Source organism: Euphorbia lathyris, chromosome 5, assembly GCF_963576675.1.
Source record: "Euphorbia lathyris chromosome 5, ddEupLath1.1, whole genome shotgun sequence".
NCBI classification, from domain to species: Eukaryota; Viridiplantae; Streptophyta; class Magnoliopsida; order Malpighiales; family Euphorbiaceae; genus Euphorbia; species Euphorbia lathyris.
This window is the reverse complement of record NC_088914.1, coordinates 83,826,237-83,848,641: the sequence shown is the minus strand read 5'-3', so window position 1 is coordinate 83,848,641 and position 22,405 is coordinate 83,826,237. Positions and strand designations below refer to the sequence as shown.

General features: G+C 36.6%; 1 protein-coding gene across 1 annotated transcript; it reads right to left on the bottom strand.

Annotated features, from left to right (window-relative positions):
* Nucleotides 1-12,712: 12,712 nt before the first annotated feature.
* Nucleotides 12,713-14,237, bottom strand: LOC136228802 (signaling peptide TAXIMIN 2). The gene is made up of 2 exons (XM_066017280.1): nt 14,071-14,237; nt 12,713-13,065 (listed from the first exon to the last, which is right to left on the bottom strand). Exons 1-2 carry the CDS (start codon nt 14,166-14,168, stop codon nt 12,942-12,944), a joined length of 222 nt encoding a protein of 73 aa, XP_065873352.1. The 5' UTR covers nt 14,169-14,237; the 3' UTR covers nt 12,713-12,941.
* Nucleotides 14,238-22,405: the final 8,168 nt, after the last annotated feature.

The window sequence follows — 22,405 nt, the reverse complement described above, 5'->3', positions numbered from 1 at the left end:
GAGGTGACAAACGTTGATTTGTTCTTAGAACCTCTTTGCCTGCTTCTAGAGAAAGAATCCTGATGCTTGTCTTTGTCTCTATCTCGATGGCGAGATTCGCCCTTGTCCCTTTTAAGCGATGACAGTGATCCTCGGCGAATGTCATCCACCTCGATAAAATCTTTACAACGCTCCATCAATTCTGCCATGCTGGTGGGTTTCTTTCGAATTAGATCTTCTTGCAAGCTCTTACAAGTGGTGTTTCTCACAAAACATTACACTGCTACGGAGATATCCACATCAACGATTTGTATGCACAATTGATTAAAAGTGTCCACGTACTCCCGAAGGGATTCGTTCACCTTCTGCTTTAACTCAAAAAGCTTCCCTGATTTAACCACTGGGGGAATACAACCGGCGAATTTAGCGCAAAATTCCCTGCTCAATTGATCAAAACTATTTATCGAGCCCGGAGGTAGAGACTGAAACCACCCATAGGCTGGACCCCCTAGTATGGTGACAAACATTTTGCAGAGCACCGGCTCGGTGGCACGATTGAGTTTAAGCAGTATTCGGTATTTTCTGACGTGAGCTTCCGGATTGTCAACACCTGTGTATATAGCGAGATTAGGTATTTTAAAAGCTCTATCTGTTTCCTCTGCCTCAATCTAAGCTGCGAAAGGCGAATCTCTATTGGCGAACGGATTATGCCTGGCATTTTCCTCATTCATACGGAGTACTAGAGCTCTAACTCTATCATCAAAATTCTCCGGATCCGCCCTTGGGCGACCCCTTCGTGGAGATCTGCTTGGAGAGGAAGAAGAGCTTGACCCAGATGATGGATCTGATGGCGAACGCCTCCCTCCGCTTCCGCGTCCGCCTCCTCCTTCGCTACTACCTCCTCCGCCCCCCCACCTGGGGGAGCTTGCCCACTACCCCCTCCATGGCTTCCTGACGGGATGTGACCAACAGTTCCTGGGGGTGGCGGCGGTGGTGGTCCACTCAAATGGGGTGTCTCCTTTAGCCTTTTACTCCGTCTACGAACAGTAGATGGGGGCGATCGGCCACGACGGGAGGATTTCGGTCGTCGAGGCGAAGGTGATTTAGACCGCCTACCTTTCTCCCTCCTATGTTTTTTGTGTGTCCGCCCTTCGGATCCGCCAAGGGAGAGATTTGTCCGTGGGCGCCTCGAGATTTTGAACCCACCTAGATTTAATCCAGGACCCGTAGATCCGCCCGGAAGGGTTGAATCATTCCTTTGACTTCCTTCTGCGCCATCAGGGAATAACTCCCGATTGATTTGTCGTTCTCCAACTGCCGCCGTAGTAGTTACCATGGAATCTGTGTTGTGAGCTTGGAGAAATGAAGAACTCTGGGCGCCCGGTCCAAAGTTTAACAAGGGCCAAGATGATACAGTCGATGTGGATGCCATGCTCCAATGCGGAGGGAGGGTCATAAACGACCGCAGGCGATTCCCTGTCTCAGGTCCAAACCGCTCTCCGATTGCTTGTGCACACATGTTGATGAAAGCATCAGGGTTCATACTACTTTCAACGTGCGTTGCAGGAGTAGTTGAATCTGTGCGGCCAGCACTAGACGGTGTAACTAATGGTGTTTCAATCCCTGAAGAGGGATTCTGATCTCTAGTTGTCATAGTTTCTTAATGTGAACGAAAAACCCTTTGTTTGATTAAGGATTCCACGCTCACCGCACCAATTGATAACAAGTAGAGAAATTCTGATCAACTTCCGTCCCTGTGGGGGCGTCGTTGGGTTCGACGGGGGGAAGCTCCGATGCCAAAGTCAGTAAGGTGAATCAAGGGAACAAACTGAATTGACAAAGGATGTGAGAATGTGTACCTTAATAGCCTAGGGATGTAGGCTATATATAGCTAGGAAGTCGTAACCTTTCAGCAACTAGAAAGCCTCCATTAATGCTCCATTAATGGCGGTTACAGGTTACCTTTAACCTGGCGGTTAGCTAATTGATAACTCATTAATGGTCTTTATGGCCGAGTCGATATTCAGCCGTTACAATGGCGAATCAGGTGAATGAGGAGATTCGCCCCCTAGGTTCGCCATCGGATCCCTTTAAACTAGATCAAGGAGATCCGCCCACCGGATCTTCTTTGGGGATCTGTACACGGCGTTTCTCCAGGTGAATATCCCTTTCGGTCCTTGGGATAATATCTCAATGTTATCAAAAGGACATACCTAAAACGAAACAAATTAAAATAAACATGAAAAAAAAAGAAAATACAAAACAAAGGAAAACATAACAAAAAAAATGGGAACTATGGTTGAGGCGGAGGAGGATTTCCATGGATGTTGAAGTAGGAGGCGAAGGAGTTGGTGAGGGCATCGAAGCGAGCATCGATATGGGCCCGATCCTCACGCCTTTGAACTTCGGAAGCGTCGAGGCGAGCATCGATGGCATCGAAGTGGGAGTCGAAATGGGCCCGATCACAACGTTGGTTATCCTCCAAAATATCCAACCGGGCGTAAAGGGAGTTGAAGTCGTGGAGGGGTGGTGGACTGAAGTTGAGGCCCATATCCAAGTCCGAGCCTTCTTCCTCGTTTGAGTGGGCCGCCCCCGAAGTTTCACCCGGGCCGGAGGTAGGGCGCTTGAGTGCCTTGAAAGCATTTTTCTCTAAGGGTCGTGGCTCCAAGCTAGGGAGGTGGTTAAGGGCGGCTTCGCCAAGAGCGGAGGTGGCGAAGATGGTGATGAGATGGCCCAACCCGATTTTGCCATGTTTTCGGGTAGGCATGGAGTGGAGTTGGATGGCCACGAGATAGGAAAGGTCGTAAGCAAGCCCGTTGGCACAGCAATAGAGGGCCAAAAGCTCATGCTTGTTGACCTTGGTGGACTCGGACTTCCCCGAGAAGTAGAAGGATATAAACTGGTGGAGAAGTTGGAGGATTGGGTCGCGGATGCACGCTGGGCGGAGGTTGGAGATGTCGTAATCCTCAGACCCAGTGATGGTGGTCCAAAAATCACGAGGGGAGACGCCCTCGGGCCAATGTGCAATGCCCGCTTCCGCTTGTTTGGTGAAATGATTGCGGAGCCATTGGGTGTCAATGGTGAAAGGTCGGTTGTGGAGGCGGAAGTTGAAGAGGGCGGCTCCCGGAACATTGTTGGATTCTAGGGAGGTGTAGAACTCCACCTCCAACGAAGAGTAGACGTGGTGGCATGCCCTATAGTGATCGAGCCAATTTAGAGCACAGAGGCGGTCCTCGAAGGCACCTCCAACGTTGTAGCGGTCAAGAATGCTACGATCAATATAAAGGAGCTCCATCACGTGGGCGGCGGAGAGTGTTTGGTAGTTTTGGGCTTCCTCTTCGGTGAGAAGATGGATGGGAGCCCGGTATTGGCGGGTGAGTGGTGGTGTTTCCTCCCGTTCGGGAGGCGGTGGTGATTGGCGTAGTTGTTGATTTTGTGTGCGGGAGGTACGGGCCCGAGTGGACCGCGGGGGGCGCATGTCGGCGGTTTGTTTTCGCCTTACCATGGTGTGAGTGGAGAATTGAGATGAATTAGAAGAAGAGTAGGGGGTGTTTGAGTGAGTTGTGAGGAAGAAGAGGGAGAGAAAGGGGGACTATTTATAGGGGAGGAGTGGGGAATCCAAGTAAAACTCGGATTCCCAAGGGATACGCGAGGCGTGAAGGGGCCACGCCACACGTATCCCACCTCCTGCCCATTATTTGGCACGCAAATGGCACAATACGTGGGGCGTGCGGGGGAGCACGCCTCGCGTATTGCACCTCCTGATCCTATTTTGGTGGGAGAAGGGTGAGGACGCGGGGCGTACATAGGGGTACGCCCCGTGTAAAAGACGGAAATTGAAACATTTTTTCGGTTTTAAAGAGTTTTTTGGAATTTTTTTTATGGGCTTTAATGGCTTATTTAATGTTTTTATGATTTGTTAATTCTTTTTAATGTTTTTAACTTATAATTAAGAGGGTAGTTAATCCAAAATTTATTATGGAGGGAGGTTGAAGAGATTTGAATTTGAAAAGGTGGGATGTGATTGGAGAGAGGAAGAGGTGGAGTGGAGAAGTAGGAAAGATTTTTGGGGAAGAGGAGAGAGTGATGGGAAAGGTGGGAGAGGGAAAGGCTGTTATAGGGAGTTGTAATTCACAACTCCCCGAGGATACGCGAGGCGTGCCCTTCCACGTGGCGCTTATTTGAAAAGGGGCTAACCGCCGAAGGTTACGCGGGGCGTGGTAGGAGAGGCGCCCCGCGCAGCGTGTCTTTTATTATGAAAATGGGTAAGACACGCAGATGCGCGGGGCGTACTGGGTTGTACGTCCCGCGTGATTAAGAATTTTTGGATTAAAAATGGGATTTGTTTTTCTTTTGATTTATGAGAAATAAAAATAAAAATCAAAATAGAAATATAACTAAAAATGAAAATAACGAAATGGAGGAAACTAAAAATAACATACGTAGAAATAAATAAAAGTAGAAACAAATAAAAATAAGTTGAAAAACGGTTATAGTACATATAAACAAGTGGTTCGAGAAATTCAAACCGATGCTACGTTTAGAGTCGAAGTAGCTCGACTTTCTAATGCGGTGGCTCAATGCAAGTTGTCCGAGTTGGAACTTGACGGGTCCGAACTTCCACTATTTAGGAGCGTTATCGCTTGTCCGGACTCCCGATTTTTGCCCCGCGGGTTCTGCTCGGTGTTCGCCGGGAGGGTTCCCAGTGGCCTTTCTTGTTGCTGACGATTCAAGTGGGCTACTTGGCGGCTAAGATCCCTGCAAAACACCTCGCTATCGGAAAGACGGGTTAATATATCTTTCAACAAAGACGTGACCGACTGGCCATGCACATTGTCGGGAAGTGGAGCATTCCGATTACCGGGCAAGGCTTGTGATTGCCCTAGCCCATTTTTCCGATATTCTTGCTCAAAGTCGGATGGGGGCTTCAACACATTATTATTATTACCATATGACAAGTTCGGGTGTTGGTACCGAGGCCTCCAACCGCTGTTATTATTATTATGGTGGTGATAGGAGTTCGGGTTAGGATTGTACCTTTGGTTGCCTCTTATATAACTTACATTCTCGATGTCGCCGGCGAAAGGGCTACCGGCTTGGCAATTGAGTTCGTCATGGTCCCCACCACAGTGATTGCACATCAGGACCTGTGCAACCTTGTTAAGGCTCAACTGGGCTATCAAAGCGTCAAGTTTTTTATTCATCTCCGCCATGGAACTTTTCGGAGCCTCTTTGTCCACAGCGAACGTTTGATGTCGTGAAGGTCCGGCAAGCCGATCCTCTTGCCATTGCACGCTTTTCCTTGTGAGCTCGTGGATGAGCTCGTATGCTTCACTGGCCGACTTCCTAAACAGGTCCCCACCTGTTGCGGAATCCACAGTGGCACGATTAGTAGGTGTCAATCCATGATAGAAAGTGTTTACCAAATCGTGTTTGGGGATATCGTGGTGCGGGCAGCTTCGAAGCAACTTCCGGAATCTTGCCCAAGCCGCATGAAGGGCTTCGTGTTCGAGCTGCTGGAAGGTAGTGATGTCGTTCCTCAACTTGACTGTTTTGGAGGGCAAGAAGTAGTAAGAAAGGAACTCCTTCTCAAGTTCCACCCATGACGTAATCGAACCCGCCTCCAACGAGTGCAACCACTCCAACGCTTGTCCTGTCAAAGAGAAAGGAAACAACTTTAGTCGGACGGCCTCAACCGGTACACCGTTTTTCCGAGAAGTTTCGGCACACATAAGAAATTTATCTAAATGTTCGTTAGGGTTTTCATGAGGTTCTCCTCCGAACTGGCCAAGTTGTTGGATGAGTTGGATCATGCTAGTCTTGATTTCATATGTGTTGGCCGGGATGGTGGGGGCAACGATTCCGTTGCGGTTTTAAGGTCGGTGCGGAGCAAGGATCTCCATCATCGAGCGCATATCTCCACCATTGCGGTTGTTGTTCACGGGTTGCACCGGCGGCCTTTGGTTGACCTCGGGCTGGTTAGCTTCATTGTTGAGGTTTGCCGTTTTCTCTCTCCGAATCCTACAAAGAGTACGTTCAATTTCAAGATCAATAGGAACGAGAGTATCACTACGAGATCGGGTGTGCATAAAATAAATAAATGAAACAAACTATAAACACGAAAGAATTTTGTTAGCAACAAGTATATAAACAGTATATATAAACAATTTATACAAAAATAATGCCTAGACTAACAATAAAACGTTTTTGTCTAATATTGCAAGAAACTATAAATCCCTGGCAACGGCGCCGAAAACTTGATGTATGCTACGGCTAGTAGGTTATGAATAGAGTGTGGATGATGGGTGAGAATATATAAGTGTACGGGATGCATGTGTTCTGAGACTCTACTAGACGCGGCTACTTAGGGGCAAGTGTACCCCGTCATATCAAGTAATAATCCGGTTAAGACCGGGTATCGAATCCACGGGATTTATAACTACAAGTATTAGACGACTCGATTTTATACGTTATCTAAGCGGTGAATACTTTGAGTTGATTTGGGGAACAACTACAAACTACTCCTAACTACGGGTGAGACAAGTTTATATAGCAAACTCCACGGAATGATATGGATGGCGATAAGTTATAAATATGACAAATAATGACTCTCAATATATAAACGGTTAGTGTTTTACTCTTGTAATAACGATTACGTGTAGTGTGACCGATCCGTGAAGTACTTAGACTACGTGGTTCCTAGTCAAGGCGTGTCTAATGCTTGGGACCAGAAATTAGGGCCCGTAAGTTCCGTGGTTTGTCAATTCCTACGGTTTCTGGAGCGTCACTTCTGGTAAGGCAACACCTATATGAATCCCTAAAGATAGCCCGAATGGCGTCGGAAATCGCGTTCTCCTACACAAAAATCAATTACGAGTATCAAAACAAGTAGCAAACATCAACACAAATATAGAGAAAGAGATTATGAATCATAAATTATAAATATGGAGAATGTAAATGTGAATTACAACCAAGCCTAGTACATAGGAAGAGTACAAGCTAATTAGCAAGTGAAAAGGGAAGAATCCACCCTCGGAACTAGCTAACCGGACTCAAGGTCGTCTCTTAGGACTTGGAGGTGGAGCTTTCGAGCTTGGTGAGCGGAGATGGAACGGAACTTTAACGGAATGTCGGAATCAACGAACAAGCTCTCAAGGTGGAAGAGAATTGCTATGTAAAATATAATCTCACACAAAAATAACAAAAGATTAAACTATAATAACAATGGTATATCAAAGGTGTGTCAAAAGTGTAGATTTAGCTCCTATTTATACACATCAAGCTAGGGCAAAGTTGTAATTTCCTAAGATACAAGCATGGAGGAACATGATTTTGTGCAGATTTCCCATGATACGCCTCACGTATGGTGGGGTACGCCCCGCGTAATTTCCCATTCCGTCAGAAATCTCCTGCATGTGGACCAAATCTAGATCTTGTTGTCTCAATCACGCCTCGCGTGGACTGGGATGCTCCTCGCGTGTTTGAGTTTCTGAGATTTTATTGCTTGATTTGGCCCTTTTACGCCTCGCGTAGTCGAAACACGCCCCGCGTAAATGAGTCTCTGATCTTTTTGCATTGAAGAACTTCCTTACACGCCTCGCGTGTAAGGTGGTTCATCCCGCATAGGGTAGTTGACTTAGGGAGACCATGCAGTTTGACTTTCAGGATTAGGCTTATCATTTCTGACACATGTTCCACGCCCCGCGTGGTGGTTGATACGCCCCGCGTATTGGTGACTAGATTCCACGTGGTGTCTGTGGATTGCTCAATTATTTCTGACCAAATGTTCCACGCCCCGCGTAAAGGGAGGTACGCCCCGCATATGTTGGTGGAATTTCACTCCTTGCTTGTACCTGAAACACAATTCTCGAGAGCCGAGTTAGCTTGACGTTTTTATTTTCTAAATTAATCAAAAATAGGAAAAATTAACCGTAAGTACGGAATTTATTTTTATTTCGTTATTTTATTCAAAACACTCTATTTTTGCAATTAAACTTATTTATTTCATCTAAAACTAAACCGTAAATCACGCTAAAAGATAGGGACGAAACGCCCCTATCATGAAGTTCATTCGGTGGTATAGGAAAAGTTTGGAGTTAACTCGATGGTTTTAAGTGTAAATTAAAAGTTTAGGGTAATTTTAAAAAGATTATTTAGAATATATATTGAAGAGGAAGGCCAAAATAAAGAAATAAATATGATATTATGATATGTGGATAAATTTGAGACTCCTAAGTATTGATTATGATCTTTCTATTTCACGCCCGATGCCGATTGAGGTCGTCTAGGGTCGGGTGTGACATTATGTATGCTTGTGTTAATGGAACAGTTGTGCGAGCAGCTACCTGTTCTGAGTTTGTGCTAATCTTGTTATTTTTATTTATGTATTTATTTACTGTTTTTAGTATAAAAATCTCACAAAAACAACATCAAATATATTTTGCATATTCGAACGGTTGTTTAAGGTAATCTTTCACATAATTTCCAACTCAATCCCTGTGGAATACGACATTTGGTCTTACCAACATTACATCCGACCTAGTACACTTGCTAGAGTTCATATCATACACACCAAGTTTTTGGCGCCGTTGCCAGGGATTGAAAGTGAGAATTTTGTGAAATATATGCTTAAACATATGTTCAACCTATTTGTTCATGATGTGCTAGATTAGAACAACTGTTTTAGTTTATACGCAAAGTTGTACTGCTTTTTTTTTCTATTAGATCACGTGACAGGACCTATATAGGAGGAGACGAAGAACACTCAAACGTGCTAGACGAAGAATGAACAGGAAAATCAATGCGGTAACTATGAACAATCAAGGAGGAATATGATGTTCGCTGCAAACACCAATTGTAACAAAAGTCTTGGAAACCCCAAGCATTCTATCATTTAATTTAATGCCTTATTTATGTATATATTGTGTTTTAAACTTTCATAGGAGCCATTGGATATTTTGAGATATTTTCACATTTCTTTATTTTGTTAAGGTGAAGTTTAAAAACTATTTTTTCAAAATTATAATTTAATATAAGGTTGGAGATAAGTTTTAAATTTTACTTTGATTTGAAAATTGAGTAGGCATAATTGTCAAATTTTTTATGACGAAAAATGCAAAATCATTATAAAAAATATGCATTATTTTCATGATTTCTTTAATAAAAAAATGTAAATTTTAATGTTTCCAACTTGTAATCATCTATTTCTGAGGTTCTCGGATTGTCACACATCAATTATTTTCATAATTTCAATTATTGTTGTTTGGATTTGTGATTTTGAAAAGAGAATTTTCAGTTTTTAATCAAAATTATGAGAATGACAAGAAAAGTCTTAGGTCGGCTTATCTAGAAGGAGAGCATTTCCAAGAGTTGGTTCAATTGCTCGCTTATCTACTTATCTATAAAAGGTGGAAGAGTAGCTTAGTGCATGGCAGGAAAAATCTTACTTTTGCTTAAAGTCCAAATAGAGATGATAATAAGTAAAATGGAAACGGTATTTAATAATCCACTCAAAAAATAGACATTAAATAAATAAATAAAATATGATGATGAATATCCAACTTCAATAAACTACTTTTCCTTAGATGATGTCTAATTTCACGGTATTATATTCCAATTGCAATGAAATTTGATTTCTAGAAAATTATTAGATTTTTTAATTAAGCAGAATATTAATAGTAAAATAATAAAATAAATAAATAGATATATATTAGGAATGCATGCTCGGTTTCAATTCCTTTCAATCTCTCTTTCTCTTCGATAATTTCTTCTCTAATTGGAACTCTAATTCCTTTTCTTTTAATTCGTTTCATTTGTAATTTTCACAAAATAATTGGCAGTATGCGACTCAACATCTCTTTTAGGTACTTTATATTTTCTTTCAGTCTCTCTCTCATAAACTATCCGGTTTATTTTGTATTGTTAATTTTGTTCTTTTTCAGATAAATTTTAGGGTTTCTCTCAACCTCTATTTTTCCTTCTAAATATTATAAATTTGCACTTTAGGCACAGACAAGAATAAATTTAGATATTATTTAGATATTAAATAAATATTATCAAAATGTTTACTTTTTTAATGGATGATTTTTATTGTTTTGATTTTATACTAGCCAGTATATACATATACATATAAAAGAACTTCACATGATGGGTCTATGCTTATAATTTTGGTTGGGCTATGGTCTTGAAATGTGTGTCAATAATTGGGCCAAAAGAGATGGAACCATACAATTCTTTATTTTTATTATTATTATTATTATTATTATTATTATTATTATTTTGGTTACAAAAAGTTTAGGTAAAGTTGACTTACCTACTCCAACGTCAATGTAAACTACAGATTTTTATGGGGATTTAAAGTAGAATTTACAGAATCACTGTGAATAAGAATTAAATTTTTGATTGGAAATCTATTATTATTATTATTATTATTATTATTATTTATTTTTAAAGATTGTGTATAATTATAAATTAATTCACCACGATAAATAGATATAGAATAAAATATCAAAATAGAAATCTCTATCATAGATGACAATTTTTCTAAAAAAAGTTAACAAAAAATGAAAAAGGGAAATTTTGGTGGGAATGATCATTCCTGTTTGTGCCTTTTTTGGTCCTTTTGTTTTCTATTCTATATTCTTCTAACTTTTATTACCCCCTGCCATTTTTTCCTGGTTATGCACTAAAATTTGAATTCGAAATCCAATTTACGATTTGAAATCTTTAATCGGTACTCAAATCAATTGATATTCAATTATTCACTTTTTTTGAATGAAAGTAGGGGCGATGCGAAACCAAGCCGAAGACATCCCAACTAGGTCGGCACCCCTCCAACTTGGCCCTACAAAACCCAAAGAATCAATAAATAAAATAAAAAGTGTTTACAGAGGGGGGAAAAGAATAAAAGAAAGAAAATCTAGCTACGAAAATGAAGATGAGCAATGTTACAAAGGTCCTCGAAAACAAAGGAACTACAGAGCGGGGGGCACGTGTGCCACCAACGGTAGACCCTCGACAGAGAGGCCTAAGCGAGCAAGTGCGTCTGCCGGCTGGTTGCCCTCTCGGTATATATGAGTGACCACAAGCTCCATTCCGGCGCATTGGAGCAGACAACGGTCTCAATCCTTTCTCAGCCGCATTCAATTATTCACTTTTAATATTACATACAGATAGCTAATTTTAGCATTAATATAAGGGATAAGGTGCAAAAATACTCCTAACCTTTATTGTCAGGAGCAATTTTACTCCTAACATCTAAATTGATGCAATTTTACCATTAACATTGGTAGCTAAGAGCAAGTTTACCCATAATGTTAGCAAATTGGGTCAATTTCAGACATTATTATAAAACACGGATATTTGGTTCTTTATTTTGCATCAATTGCATATCAGATCGTTTTAAAAAACAGATTTCATATTTTCTGTGATTTAATAATAGAATTGGAGATTAATATTTATAAATTCGGTGAAATATTTTGAAATTTTTTCGTCCAACTCGTACAATAGACAATGTATTATTTATTTATTTTTTTCGAATTTTTTTCCACATCTAATCATATGTTTATGATATGTTACTCCTGACTAATAAAATGACTAACATGTGAAGTGTAAATGACAAGATTTATAACCGAGAAGACAGTTTGATAATTATTTCTCAAATTGACCAAACTTGATAATGTTAGGGTAAAATTGCTCTTGACCGCCAATATTAGGGCTAAAATTGCACAATTTTAGACGTTAGGGATAAAATTGCTCATGGCTGCAAATATTAGGAGTATTTTTGCACATTTTTCCTAATATTTATATAGTGAAGGCTTAAAGCACTGTTTGACCCATAATCTATCCAAAATTTTGGCATTTGGTCTCTGACCTATTATTTGATCACATTTGGCCCCTGATCTACCCCAAATTGGTGAACTTTTATCCAATTTGGATTCCAACTTAACTGAATCATTATCTTATTGATAAGTAACGATATTTTGACACTTGAACTTATTATATTTTAGTTTAGGATTTGTTTTTGGTTTTTTTCTTTTTTTTTAATCTAATTAATTATTTTTACATAATGTGGAGAAAAGAAATATCACGTTTCAAGTTTAAGTGTCAAAATATTGTTACTTATCAATGAGATAACGATTCCGTTAAGTATTCATATAAATTGGATGAAATTTCACCAAATGGGATAGGTCAAGGGCCAAATGTGACTAAATAATAGGTCAGGGGTCAAATGACACAATTTTGAATAGGTCAGGGGTCAAATAATGCTTTAGCCTATAGTGAATAATTCTCAATACTCTTTATGTTAAGTACTTGGTATTCCATGTCACTTGAAGAACCCCCAATTCATATTTATACACGTGTATTATGACTTCACTTAATAAATAAAATAGTGAAACCTCTTGTAATACGTATGAGTACATGTTACAAATAACAAAAATATATATGAAAGGTCCTCTATTTAACATGAATAACCGAATGCTTGTAATAATTTCTCTTTACAACCGGCTAGTCCTCCTATCTCCAGTGGACTATGAACAGATATAATAAGTTTTACTCAATTGCACTATGCATTAAATAATCAACATTACATAGTTACATGTTCGTTTTATCTTAATTCACGTTAGAGAATAATTGACTAATCAACAAATTAGAGAATAATTCTTTTCCTAATAACATATAATCAATATTTAATACTCAATAATAATTATAATAATATAAAGTACTTATATACTAATCCAAAATGTTCATCAAATTAATAGAAAGATACATGGTTCAAAAATGCCGCTACGATGGTGTGGACCCTCCACAATTACTTTGTGATTTGATAAAAAAACATAGAAAAATACATACATGAGTATCCAATAGCTAAACATCTTAAACTGCTACATATTTAATTAATCATAAAAAAATAAAAAAATTACAGTCAGTTAAACTCTCTGAGAAAAAAAAAATTTGGAAAATCAACAAGGAATCTGACCAGTAAACCATCTGAGAACTTTAACGGGTAGCTTTATAATATCCACTGCAAAATTTGCAAGTCCAGCACAACATATACAGCATGGGCATAAGCAACTCAACACACTCCTGCAATTTCACAAATTCGATTACCATATGTTAATCAATAATTTCACAAATATATATATGCTTCATATGTAATTAAGTTCTAAATAATACCATTAACACCAATATATTAAATAATCTCATTGACTAAGTGTCATTTGTTTTCATTTTTTTTGAAACTGATGCTTTTTACAAAAAAGACAACAAATATCTAGTGGCTATCAGCTAACAGCAAACGAGAACAGCTAAAACAAAACGGTCCTAATTCTACGTGTCATTTTCTCCTCTTGTTTGAGTTTTTTATGGCTTTTTCCAACGTCAAACAGATATAATAGTAAACACCAAACAGACCATTCATATGTCAGAAGCCTCTTTTGATCCTAAAATCCGATCGGCTCTCAGAAGTTACATACGGATCTAGAGGGGGTTTGGGAGGAGGCTTGAGCTCCCACGGGTAATCAGAAAAGCTAAAAATTGTATGGAAATTGTATACAGATTTTTAAAACACCAAAAATATAACTATTAGCGTGCATAAATCAGGAGAGAGACAGCGAATTCTGGATCCAGCACACCGATCTCTTAAACTTGATTAAAGTGACAAGATGGGAGAGCGAGAGTTGATTTGGAAAAATCGAAATATATCTCACCCTAAGCAAATTCGAACTAACAATACATCACTTTCAGCAAGTTTAGAAAGTACTAAATCACTTTAAACAAATTCAGATTCCAATAGATGAATTTAAGCAAATTTAATAGGCTAACATCACATTTTGTAAGTTAAAACGATGTTCAGAAAACTTATTAGTTCAAAATAGTCAATAGATCATCGTGAAACTAACGAGACATCACTAAAATTCAGAGTTCAATCGGATTATTTGGCGAAATACAGAGTCACAATGTATTAAGTCTAAACAATATAATTAAAGCTACAAATGTAGTACAAAAAAGTAATCAGGAAAAGTGCAGAAAGAAATTGATGAACAAACAAAGATTGAATGGAAGAAGAAGATGTAAATTAGAAAAGCTTACCCGATGATCCAAACAATAACACCAACAAGAGATAAAACGAGAGCAACTAAAGCAAATGGAAGCCCTATCAAGAACCCTAACGGTCTGCAATCTCCCATTTCGATCTTCTTCTTCTTCGATTTCTTCAAAGTTGTGATTTGGGGGAAGCAGAGTTTTGGGAAGTTATTTAAATAAAATCGAGGAGAAGAATAAGCAGTATTTGGTAAGCTGCACAGCAGATTCCTCCACGCGGAATATAAGTTAACTACTACCGTATTGTGGTTCCTTATTGACCAAATTGTCCTTTTTGGAACGATTGTGGACTTTGGGATGTTGGCATTTGGGTTTAGCAAAGTCGGTGGGGTTTTTGGGAATTCTATGTTTTTCTTTTTTGAAATTTCTTTTCTTCTTTGTTTGACAAGTCAGAAATTAAGTATTCAAATGTTATTTGGGGTAAATTACCATCATAGTACCTTAATTTATCTATTTTCACACTTTAATATCTAAATTTTATTTTATCATGAAGGGATACATGAAATTAAGATGACCCGACAATATATTACATGTTGACTTAGCCATTAAAAATATAGATAAATTACAACTACAATACATAAGCTTTAACTTATTTTACACTTCGATACCTAAACTTTATTTTGCACAAGATGCATAGTTTGACCAACTCTTTTACTTAAATGTGAGATCTATTTAAATTGTAAAAACAATTTAGTTATTAATTTGGATTAAGGTGCAAAAATAGGCTTAAAACACTTTTTGGTCCCTGACTTATCCAAAATTTGTGCATTTGGCCACTGACCTATTATTTGGTCATATTTGCCCTCTAACCTATCAAATTAGATAAAATCCAACCCATATTGAATGAAAAATTAACTCTGTTGGAAAATTAACGGCAGTAACCAACAAAAGTGACACATGACACATAAATAAAATTAGTTTTCACTCTATCGGAACACTAGAAAAAGTTTTTATGATGATTTTTTTACTGTGTAAAATAGTTACGTTGCCATCTCCAGTTGAAAACTAATTTTATTATGTGTCATGTGTCGTTTTTGTATTGGTTACTGTCATTAATTTTCCAACAGAGTTAATTTTTCATTCAATATGGGTTGGATTTTATCTAATTTGATAGGTTAGGGGGCAAATATGACCAAATAATAGGTCAGGGGCCAAATGCACAAATTTTGGATAGGTCAGGGGCCAAAAAGTGCTTTAAGCCTGTAAAAATACTCCTAACGTTTTGGGTCATGAGCAATTTTACCCCTAACATCTAAAATGACGCAATTTTACCCCTAATGTTGGAAGCCAAGAGCAATTTTACCCCTAACGTTGATAAATTGGGTCAATTTGAGAAATAATTCATCAAACTGTCTTTTCGGTCATGAATCTTGTCATCTACACTTCACACATGCGTTATTTTATCAGTAACAAATCACAAACATATGTTGGGATGTGAAAAAATAAGAAAAAAAATATTAAAAATATACTGTCTTTTAGACAAAAAAAAAATTTCAAAAAATTCACTGAATTTATAAATATTAATCTCTAATTTTATTATTAAATTACAAAAAACATTATATCATCTTTTTAGAACAAATTGATATGCAATTGGTGCAAAATAAAGAAAAAAATAACTGTATTTTATAATAGTGTCTAAAATTGATCCAATTTATCAACGTTAGGGGTAAAATTGTTCTTGGCTACAAATATTAAGGGTAAAATTGCTCCTGACCCAAAACGTTAGAGGTATTTTTGCACCTTAACCCTATTAATTTCTATCTCTAATCTTTCCATTTTCACTTTTTTATTATTTTATTCTTCTCTCTAAAACAATTTTTTCCTATACTAGCCATCACGATCATATTTTCTTGTGCAAAAAATGAAGTCCGGATATCAAATTGTGCAAGAATGTAAAGTTTAGGTATTATGATTATAATTTACTTACACTTTTAATGGTTAAACGGTTGTAGGAGGTGAAATATACTATAATGTCTTAGTCAACTTAAGTTAAAGTGTTTTTTTTTTTGTACAAAAATGAAATTTGGGTATCAAAGTATAAAAAAAGAAAAAGTTCAAGTACTATAATTGTAATTTACCATGTTATTTGCTTCGTTTTCATATTCAAACTTAGGAGGGCATTATGGGTATTTTCATATTCAAACATGAGAGGGCATTATGGGTATTTACTAACAATTTACAAATATTGTTGACAGGCTTGTGAATTGGGCTTTGGTTGGAGTTTATCACCATCTTTTCGGCCTGTTTTGAGGTTGAAATATGAAAAAAGTGAGTCATATTCGAATCGAGCTGCCACGAACCAGTCGAGTTGGGGGGCTATAATCAGAGACGATGAAGGCCAAGTCGTGGGATGCAAGAGCGGATTCTCCGAGGGCTCTTTCGACTACAAGAAAAATGCCGATCTACTACGGAAAATTTTGTAGGAGAATAACACAATTCCGTAGCAGATAACAGTCAGCTACGGATCTGAGGTGGATTGATGAGCTCCAACTAACGAATGTGGTATTCGAAACAGACTCAAAAATCGTTGCTGACGGGATTTACAATAATTTTCATGATTTTTCAGAATTTGGATTGTTATTACAGGAGTGTCGGGTCATGCTATCAAGCCTCTCCAGAACACGAGTGGTTTTCTGTCCAAGGTTAGCAAATCGAGATGCTCATACTCTAGCTAGGAGAGCTCCTTCCAACGCTAATCCTTTCATTATGTTTTCAGTTTCTAGTTTTATGGATTCTGTAATTACTACGGGCTTTAGTCCAATTTAAACAATGGTATTATTCTCGGAAAAAAGTGAGTCATTTAATAGTATGCTATATTTTAAAAATGTTAAATACGTGTATTATTTGCTTAACATATTGGATTCACACCGAATTGGTAAATTACCAAATATTCTGATCCAAATATGTAGTTAATTACTTAATTCGGTCTAAATTATATAGTTTGTGAAATTCGGACATATTAGGTAATTTTATCAAGTAATGTGGCTTGAATTTGTAATTATTTGATTAATTACTCTTCCTACCAAAATTTGTGCACATATGAAGTTTCAGGCCATTTTGATAATTTACCAAATATTTTGAGCTGAAACTTGTAATTGTCCAATTTAAGTACAATCAACATACACATTTGGATTTAGTGGGAAAGTAACCGCAGTTAAGGAGCAGTCTTGCTTTATTGATAGTGGTTCAAGGCAGTTACAAAGTATCCTGGCTAAAACATGAGCATTCCTACTTGAAAGTTACATGCACAATATTTACAGCATAAATACATAATTAGCAGCAGAAAAAAGGGATAAATTAACAAAATCAACTAAAAAATCAGACTCAACATCAAGTCTCTGCCAATTTCTTTCGATTTCTAATTTTCAATCCTTAGGTTTGCAATCTTTATTTCAATTCAAAGTTCTACCATTTCAATTCCTAAGTTTGTAACCCTTCAATTTCAGTCACAGTTTCAAGCATTCAATTATTTTATTCTCAATTCGGCATCATTTATTCTAATTCAGCCATCTTTTTTACAGTTTTAATTTCGAACTTTTAAACTTTCTATCCTTTTAGCTTTATACAATCTTTTGATTAGAAGTCAAATTTTATACTATTATAAGTTTTTTATACTTTCTGACAAGCTCGCACCAGTGTCGAAAAATCAGAAACAAATATATAGAATTTATCTTATAGCTAACCAATGCCATTTTGATGATTTAGATATAATTCTAAAATCTAATCTAATTTAAGTTATTGTTGTAGACACTAACAATTTAAAATAACTCTTAAATTTTATTTCATTTAAATGTAGTGCATCAAATAAAATGGCAATTTGTAAATTTGCAAAATGAATAGGTTAATTTTTGGAAGAAGTATTGCCTAATTTGAAAATTTGATATTTGTTTCTTTTTAGAATAGAACAAATCAGCTCTAAAATAGGATAAAGGCTAAATTTAATATAAATTCACTTCTAATGTTTCCAAGCAATATCAATTGTACCCCTATCTAATAGAAAATTTAAATATATTGGTTTAACAGTTATTTGACTGTCATATCGGACTTATCAAACAAGTTTATTTTTCATATATTTTTAGATGGTTATTTGTAATTATATTAATAGTACAGTAAACATTTTAGACACTTTGATAAAAAAAATTGTGATTAATTTTTATGTGGCGGACTTAGTTATTAGTATTTTAACAATTTTTTTTTTTGTAATTGTGCTAGTAAGACATTATATATCTAAAACATAATTGATGTTTGGAATATCCGAGAGGGGTTTATGCATTTAAAATAATGACCAATGACTTAATGTCTCAATTTAAAAAAAGATTAATTATAAATACCTACACTGTGGTTTGATTGATTTGCACATGGGTACCTGTGATATTTTTTTTACAAACACAACCATGTGGTTATCACCATTACCAAAATCAAAGCAAATTGATGGAGTATTTTGGAAAAAAAGAAATTTTTGATTGTTTTTTAAACTTTTCTCTCCTCTTCTTCTTTTAATTTTTCTCTCTTCTTCTTCACAAGGTTGTGTTTGTAAAAAAACAAATACCACAGATACCTGTCTGTAAATCGGTCAAACCATATGATAGCTATTTATAATTAACCCTTTAAAAATTTAAAGGCTTAATGTGTTATAAAATAATTGATCAGAGCCTTACTAAAATATAGATAATACCAATTATAATTTAATCATGATAATTTTTTTAATCAATTATGAAAAATATTTCTAAATTATCAAATAATAAAAAGAGGGGTAAATTACATCCATGACCACTTAACTTAACTCATTTTCACAGTATGAATATTAAACTTCAATCAACACTTCAAAATAACCGTTAAAAACCCAAAATAAAAATTTTCAAACTTTTGAGATATTCTAAAAAACTTTAATAAAAACTACTATGAATAAAAATCACTAAAGTTTTGCTTATGCTAATAAAAAGAGACTATTCAACTTCAATTAAAGTATTTTCCAGTAAATAAAATAGTTTTATTTTGTGAAATTCATGATAACATTAAAAGCCGAAAGGCATAAAATGTTTTATTTTGTCCCGAGCCCAACTGCTATGTATTTATGTATCGAAACTTGTCTCTGAAACTCATCCAGCTGCAACACCGTTAAATGACACTTCTTGTCTTTAATCATGAGGATGCCATATCCAGCACCAATCCTTATCCCCAGCTTCATAGATGGTGATTCCGCTCGCTCCGTACCTTTCTCTTTGTCGGAGACCCACAACCTCAAAGAATAATTAAATCAAATTATAATACTCATAAGATGATGTAAAACCAATGTTATCAGAACTGGACCGGACATCAAACTGGATTGGTGACTGGGTCACGGGTCACTTGATCGGACCGGATGGCTCGGATTGGTCGAACCGGATGACGTAATAAATAAATAAATAATATTTATATATATTAAATATATATAATTAATTTAAAATTATTTTTATAAATTATATATATCCAAAACAAATTATAAACAAATATTGGTTTGTTATTTTTTTTTGTCAACTTGAGACTTAAATATATAGCGGATAAATAGAATTTAGAATAACTTGAAATATGTAAACGTATTCTATAAAATGCGGTCTTTTTAACGATACATTATAAACTCAAAACGGACAAGTGAAGCCCGGTCTCTTTTTGCTAGATTTTATCTCGTTTTATTTTTTAAACTTTCCATTAATTTTTTTTTTCTTAAATTGTATTTTCCTTTCTTTCCATTAAATTTTTTTTCCTTAATTTTTTTTCCCTTTTTCTTTTCATTATTTTTTTTCCTTAAATTATATTTTCCTTTCTTTCCATTAAAATTTTTTTCCTTAAATTTTATTTTTCTTTTTCTTTACATTTAATTTTTTTCCTTAAATTTTATTTTCCTTTTTCTTTCCATTAATTTTTTTTTCCTTAAATTGTATTTTTCTTTCTTTCCATTAAAATTTTTTTCCTTCATTTTTTTTAAAGTAACAACCGGTGTGAACCGGGTTGGCCGGTTTCCAGTTTAACCACCAGTCGAACCGGCCCACTGCCGGTTCACACCGGTTTTTAGAGGGTTCATCAACCCAGACAAGCTCGGACCGGACTGCCTACCTGTTCCCAGTCGAACCGGTCCGATCGGCCGGTTCGGTCCGAGTTTGATAGCATTGTGTAAAACAACAGAGCTCTTTCTGAATTAGAGAAGATGGAGTGCTGTCATGAATTGGATCTCTCATAGATTAATAAGATCTATGATTGGACCTTAACTATCAGTTTGAACTTTTAGTTCAAACGATTCCATGACGTGATATCGGGTTCTCTTGGACCAAACTGTTCCATGACATGGTATCAGGTTCTCTTGGACCAAACGGCCGAGGATTCGAGTCTTAAACACATAATGTGATGGACTTGTCTTTTATTGCAATGAGTGTATCGACAATTATATCTGACCGTAATTTCCGGTCATGGCAAAACAGTAATTTCACAAAAAAAAAAAAAAAAAAAAAACCGAATTATGTTCCTGTTTAATGACCCTCCCAATTTGTTTTTTTTTTTTTTTCCCAATTAGGTATAATAAAAGAATTGTGTCCTCCAATTTGAGATCATGTAAAATGGACCACATTAACCAATTCTGAATGGGGACCAAGTTGATTTCTTGGGTATATATGTTAAGGGTTAATTGGGCTTTAAAGCTTCTTTGTTTATTTCTTAAAAAAATATTTCATTTTCTTCTTTTTTGATGGATATTTCATTTTCTTTTGAATTGAAGATTAAAATGACTCTAACGTTTATACAAAAAACCAATTTAATTCAAATTGAATTTTGGATATCAATTAAGCTGACAAATTTGACAAATTGATGCTAATTTATTGGAGTTAATTTGTCAAAATTCTTCAACTTAGAGAACTGAATTGATACTCATAATTCTATTTTGGCTTAAAGCATTATTTGGCCCTTGACCTATTCAAAATTGTGTCATGTGGCCTCTGACCTATTATTTGGTCACATTTGGCCCTCGACCTATCTCATTTGGTGAAATTTCACCCAATTTGTTTGAATGCTTAACGGAATCGTTATCTCATTGATAAGTAACGATATTTTGACACTTAAACTTGAAACATGATACTTTTTAAAGTTTTTTTTTCATATTATGTGAAAATAATTAATTAGATTAAAAGAAGAAAAAACAAAAAACAAATCCTAAACTAAAATCTATTAAGTTCAATGTCAAAATATCGTTACTTATCAATGAGATAATGATTCGGTTAAGTTTGAATCCAAATTGGGTGAAAGTTCACCAATTTGGAATAGATCAGGGGCCAAATGTGACCAAATAATAAGTCATGGGCCAAATGATAAAATTTTGGATAGATCAGAGACCAAACAGTGCTTTAAACCTTCTATTTTAGTTAAATTGATCTTTAGACATTATTTTGGCCTTTATTAAGCCTCTCTTCATTTTCATATTTGAGAAGGTATTATCGGTACTGTTTGATAAAACTGAAAATTAAGTGCTAAAAAAATAAGTACTGAATATTATAAATGCTGAAAATACTAAATGATATAATTGTTATAAAAATATTAGTCGATAATGTTTAACTTAAATATTTTGACTTATCAATATGAGTGCTTTTTAACTTAATTTACTCATTTAAGTGGTGGAGATCGTGGTATGACCGTCTTCCGACACAAAACATTCTCCAGCTATACGGCATCCATTTGGCTCCTAGATGCGTGCTTTGCTGCGCCAGCACGGAAACAACTAACCATATATTTACAAACTGTTGTTTTGCAGATGGCCTATGGCGCGAATTGCAGCGGTGGTTCGATTGTCAAATCCCATCGAGCTCGAACTGGAATAACTTCCTTGCCTCGCTGTTTAGCATTAAATTCTGTGTGCATGTTACTTTGCTTTGGAGGGTAGCTGTTGTCTCTTGCGTTTGGCTAATCTGGCATGTTAGAAACGACGTTATCTTCAATGCGGCGATCCCTTCAATCCAAAACGCCATCGGGATCCTCCGGCGCTTGATCCAGGAAACGCAGCAGAAATAGCGGGCTTACTGTTCGCCGAACAGCTACAACATCATGTCAAACCTTCAGATGACAGCCCGCCCTCCTCCGGCTCCCAACATCATCAACGTTCGATGGACTGCTCCTCTTGCGGGTTGGATTAAAGTGAATGTTGATGGTTTTGCACTCGGGACTCCAGGCAACACCGGTGCTGTCGCAATTTGCGGGGCTTCCCGAAGGGGTGCTTCGCCTTTCCTATTCCCTCTAGCTTTGCCTATGTCGCCTAGATGAAAGCTACTATGTTTGCAATAAAATTAGCTTGGGAAAAGAACTG

Coding starts and splice junctions, on each gene's coding strand:
- LOC136228802 (XM_066017280.1), bottom strand. CDS start 14,168: ATGGGAGATTGCAGACCGTTAGGGTTCTTGATAGGGCTTCCATTTGCT. Junction 13,066..14,070: donor GTTATTGTTTGGATCATCGG/GTAAGCTTTTCT, acceptor GTGAAATTGCAG/GAGTGTGTTGAGTTGCTTAT.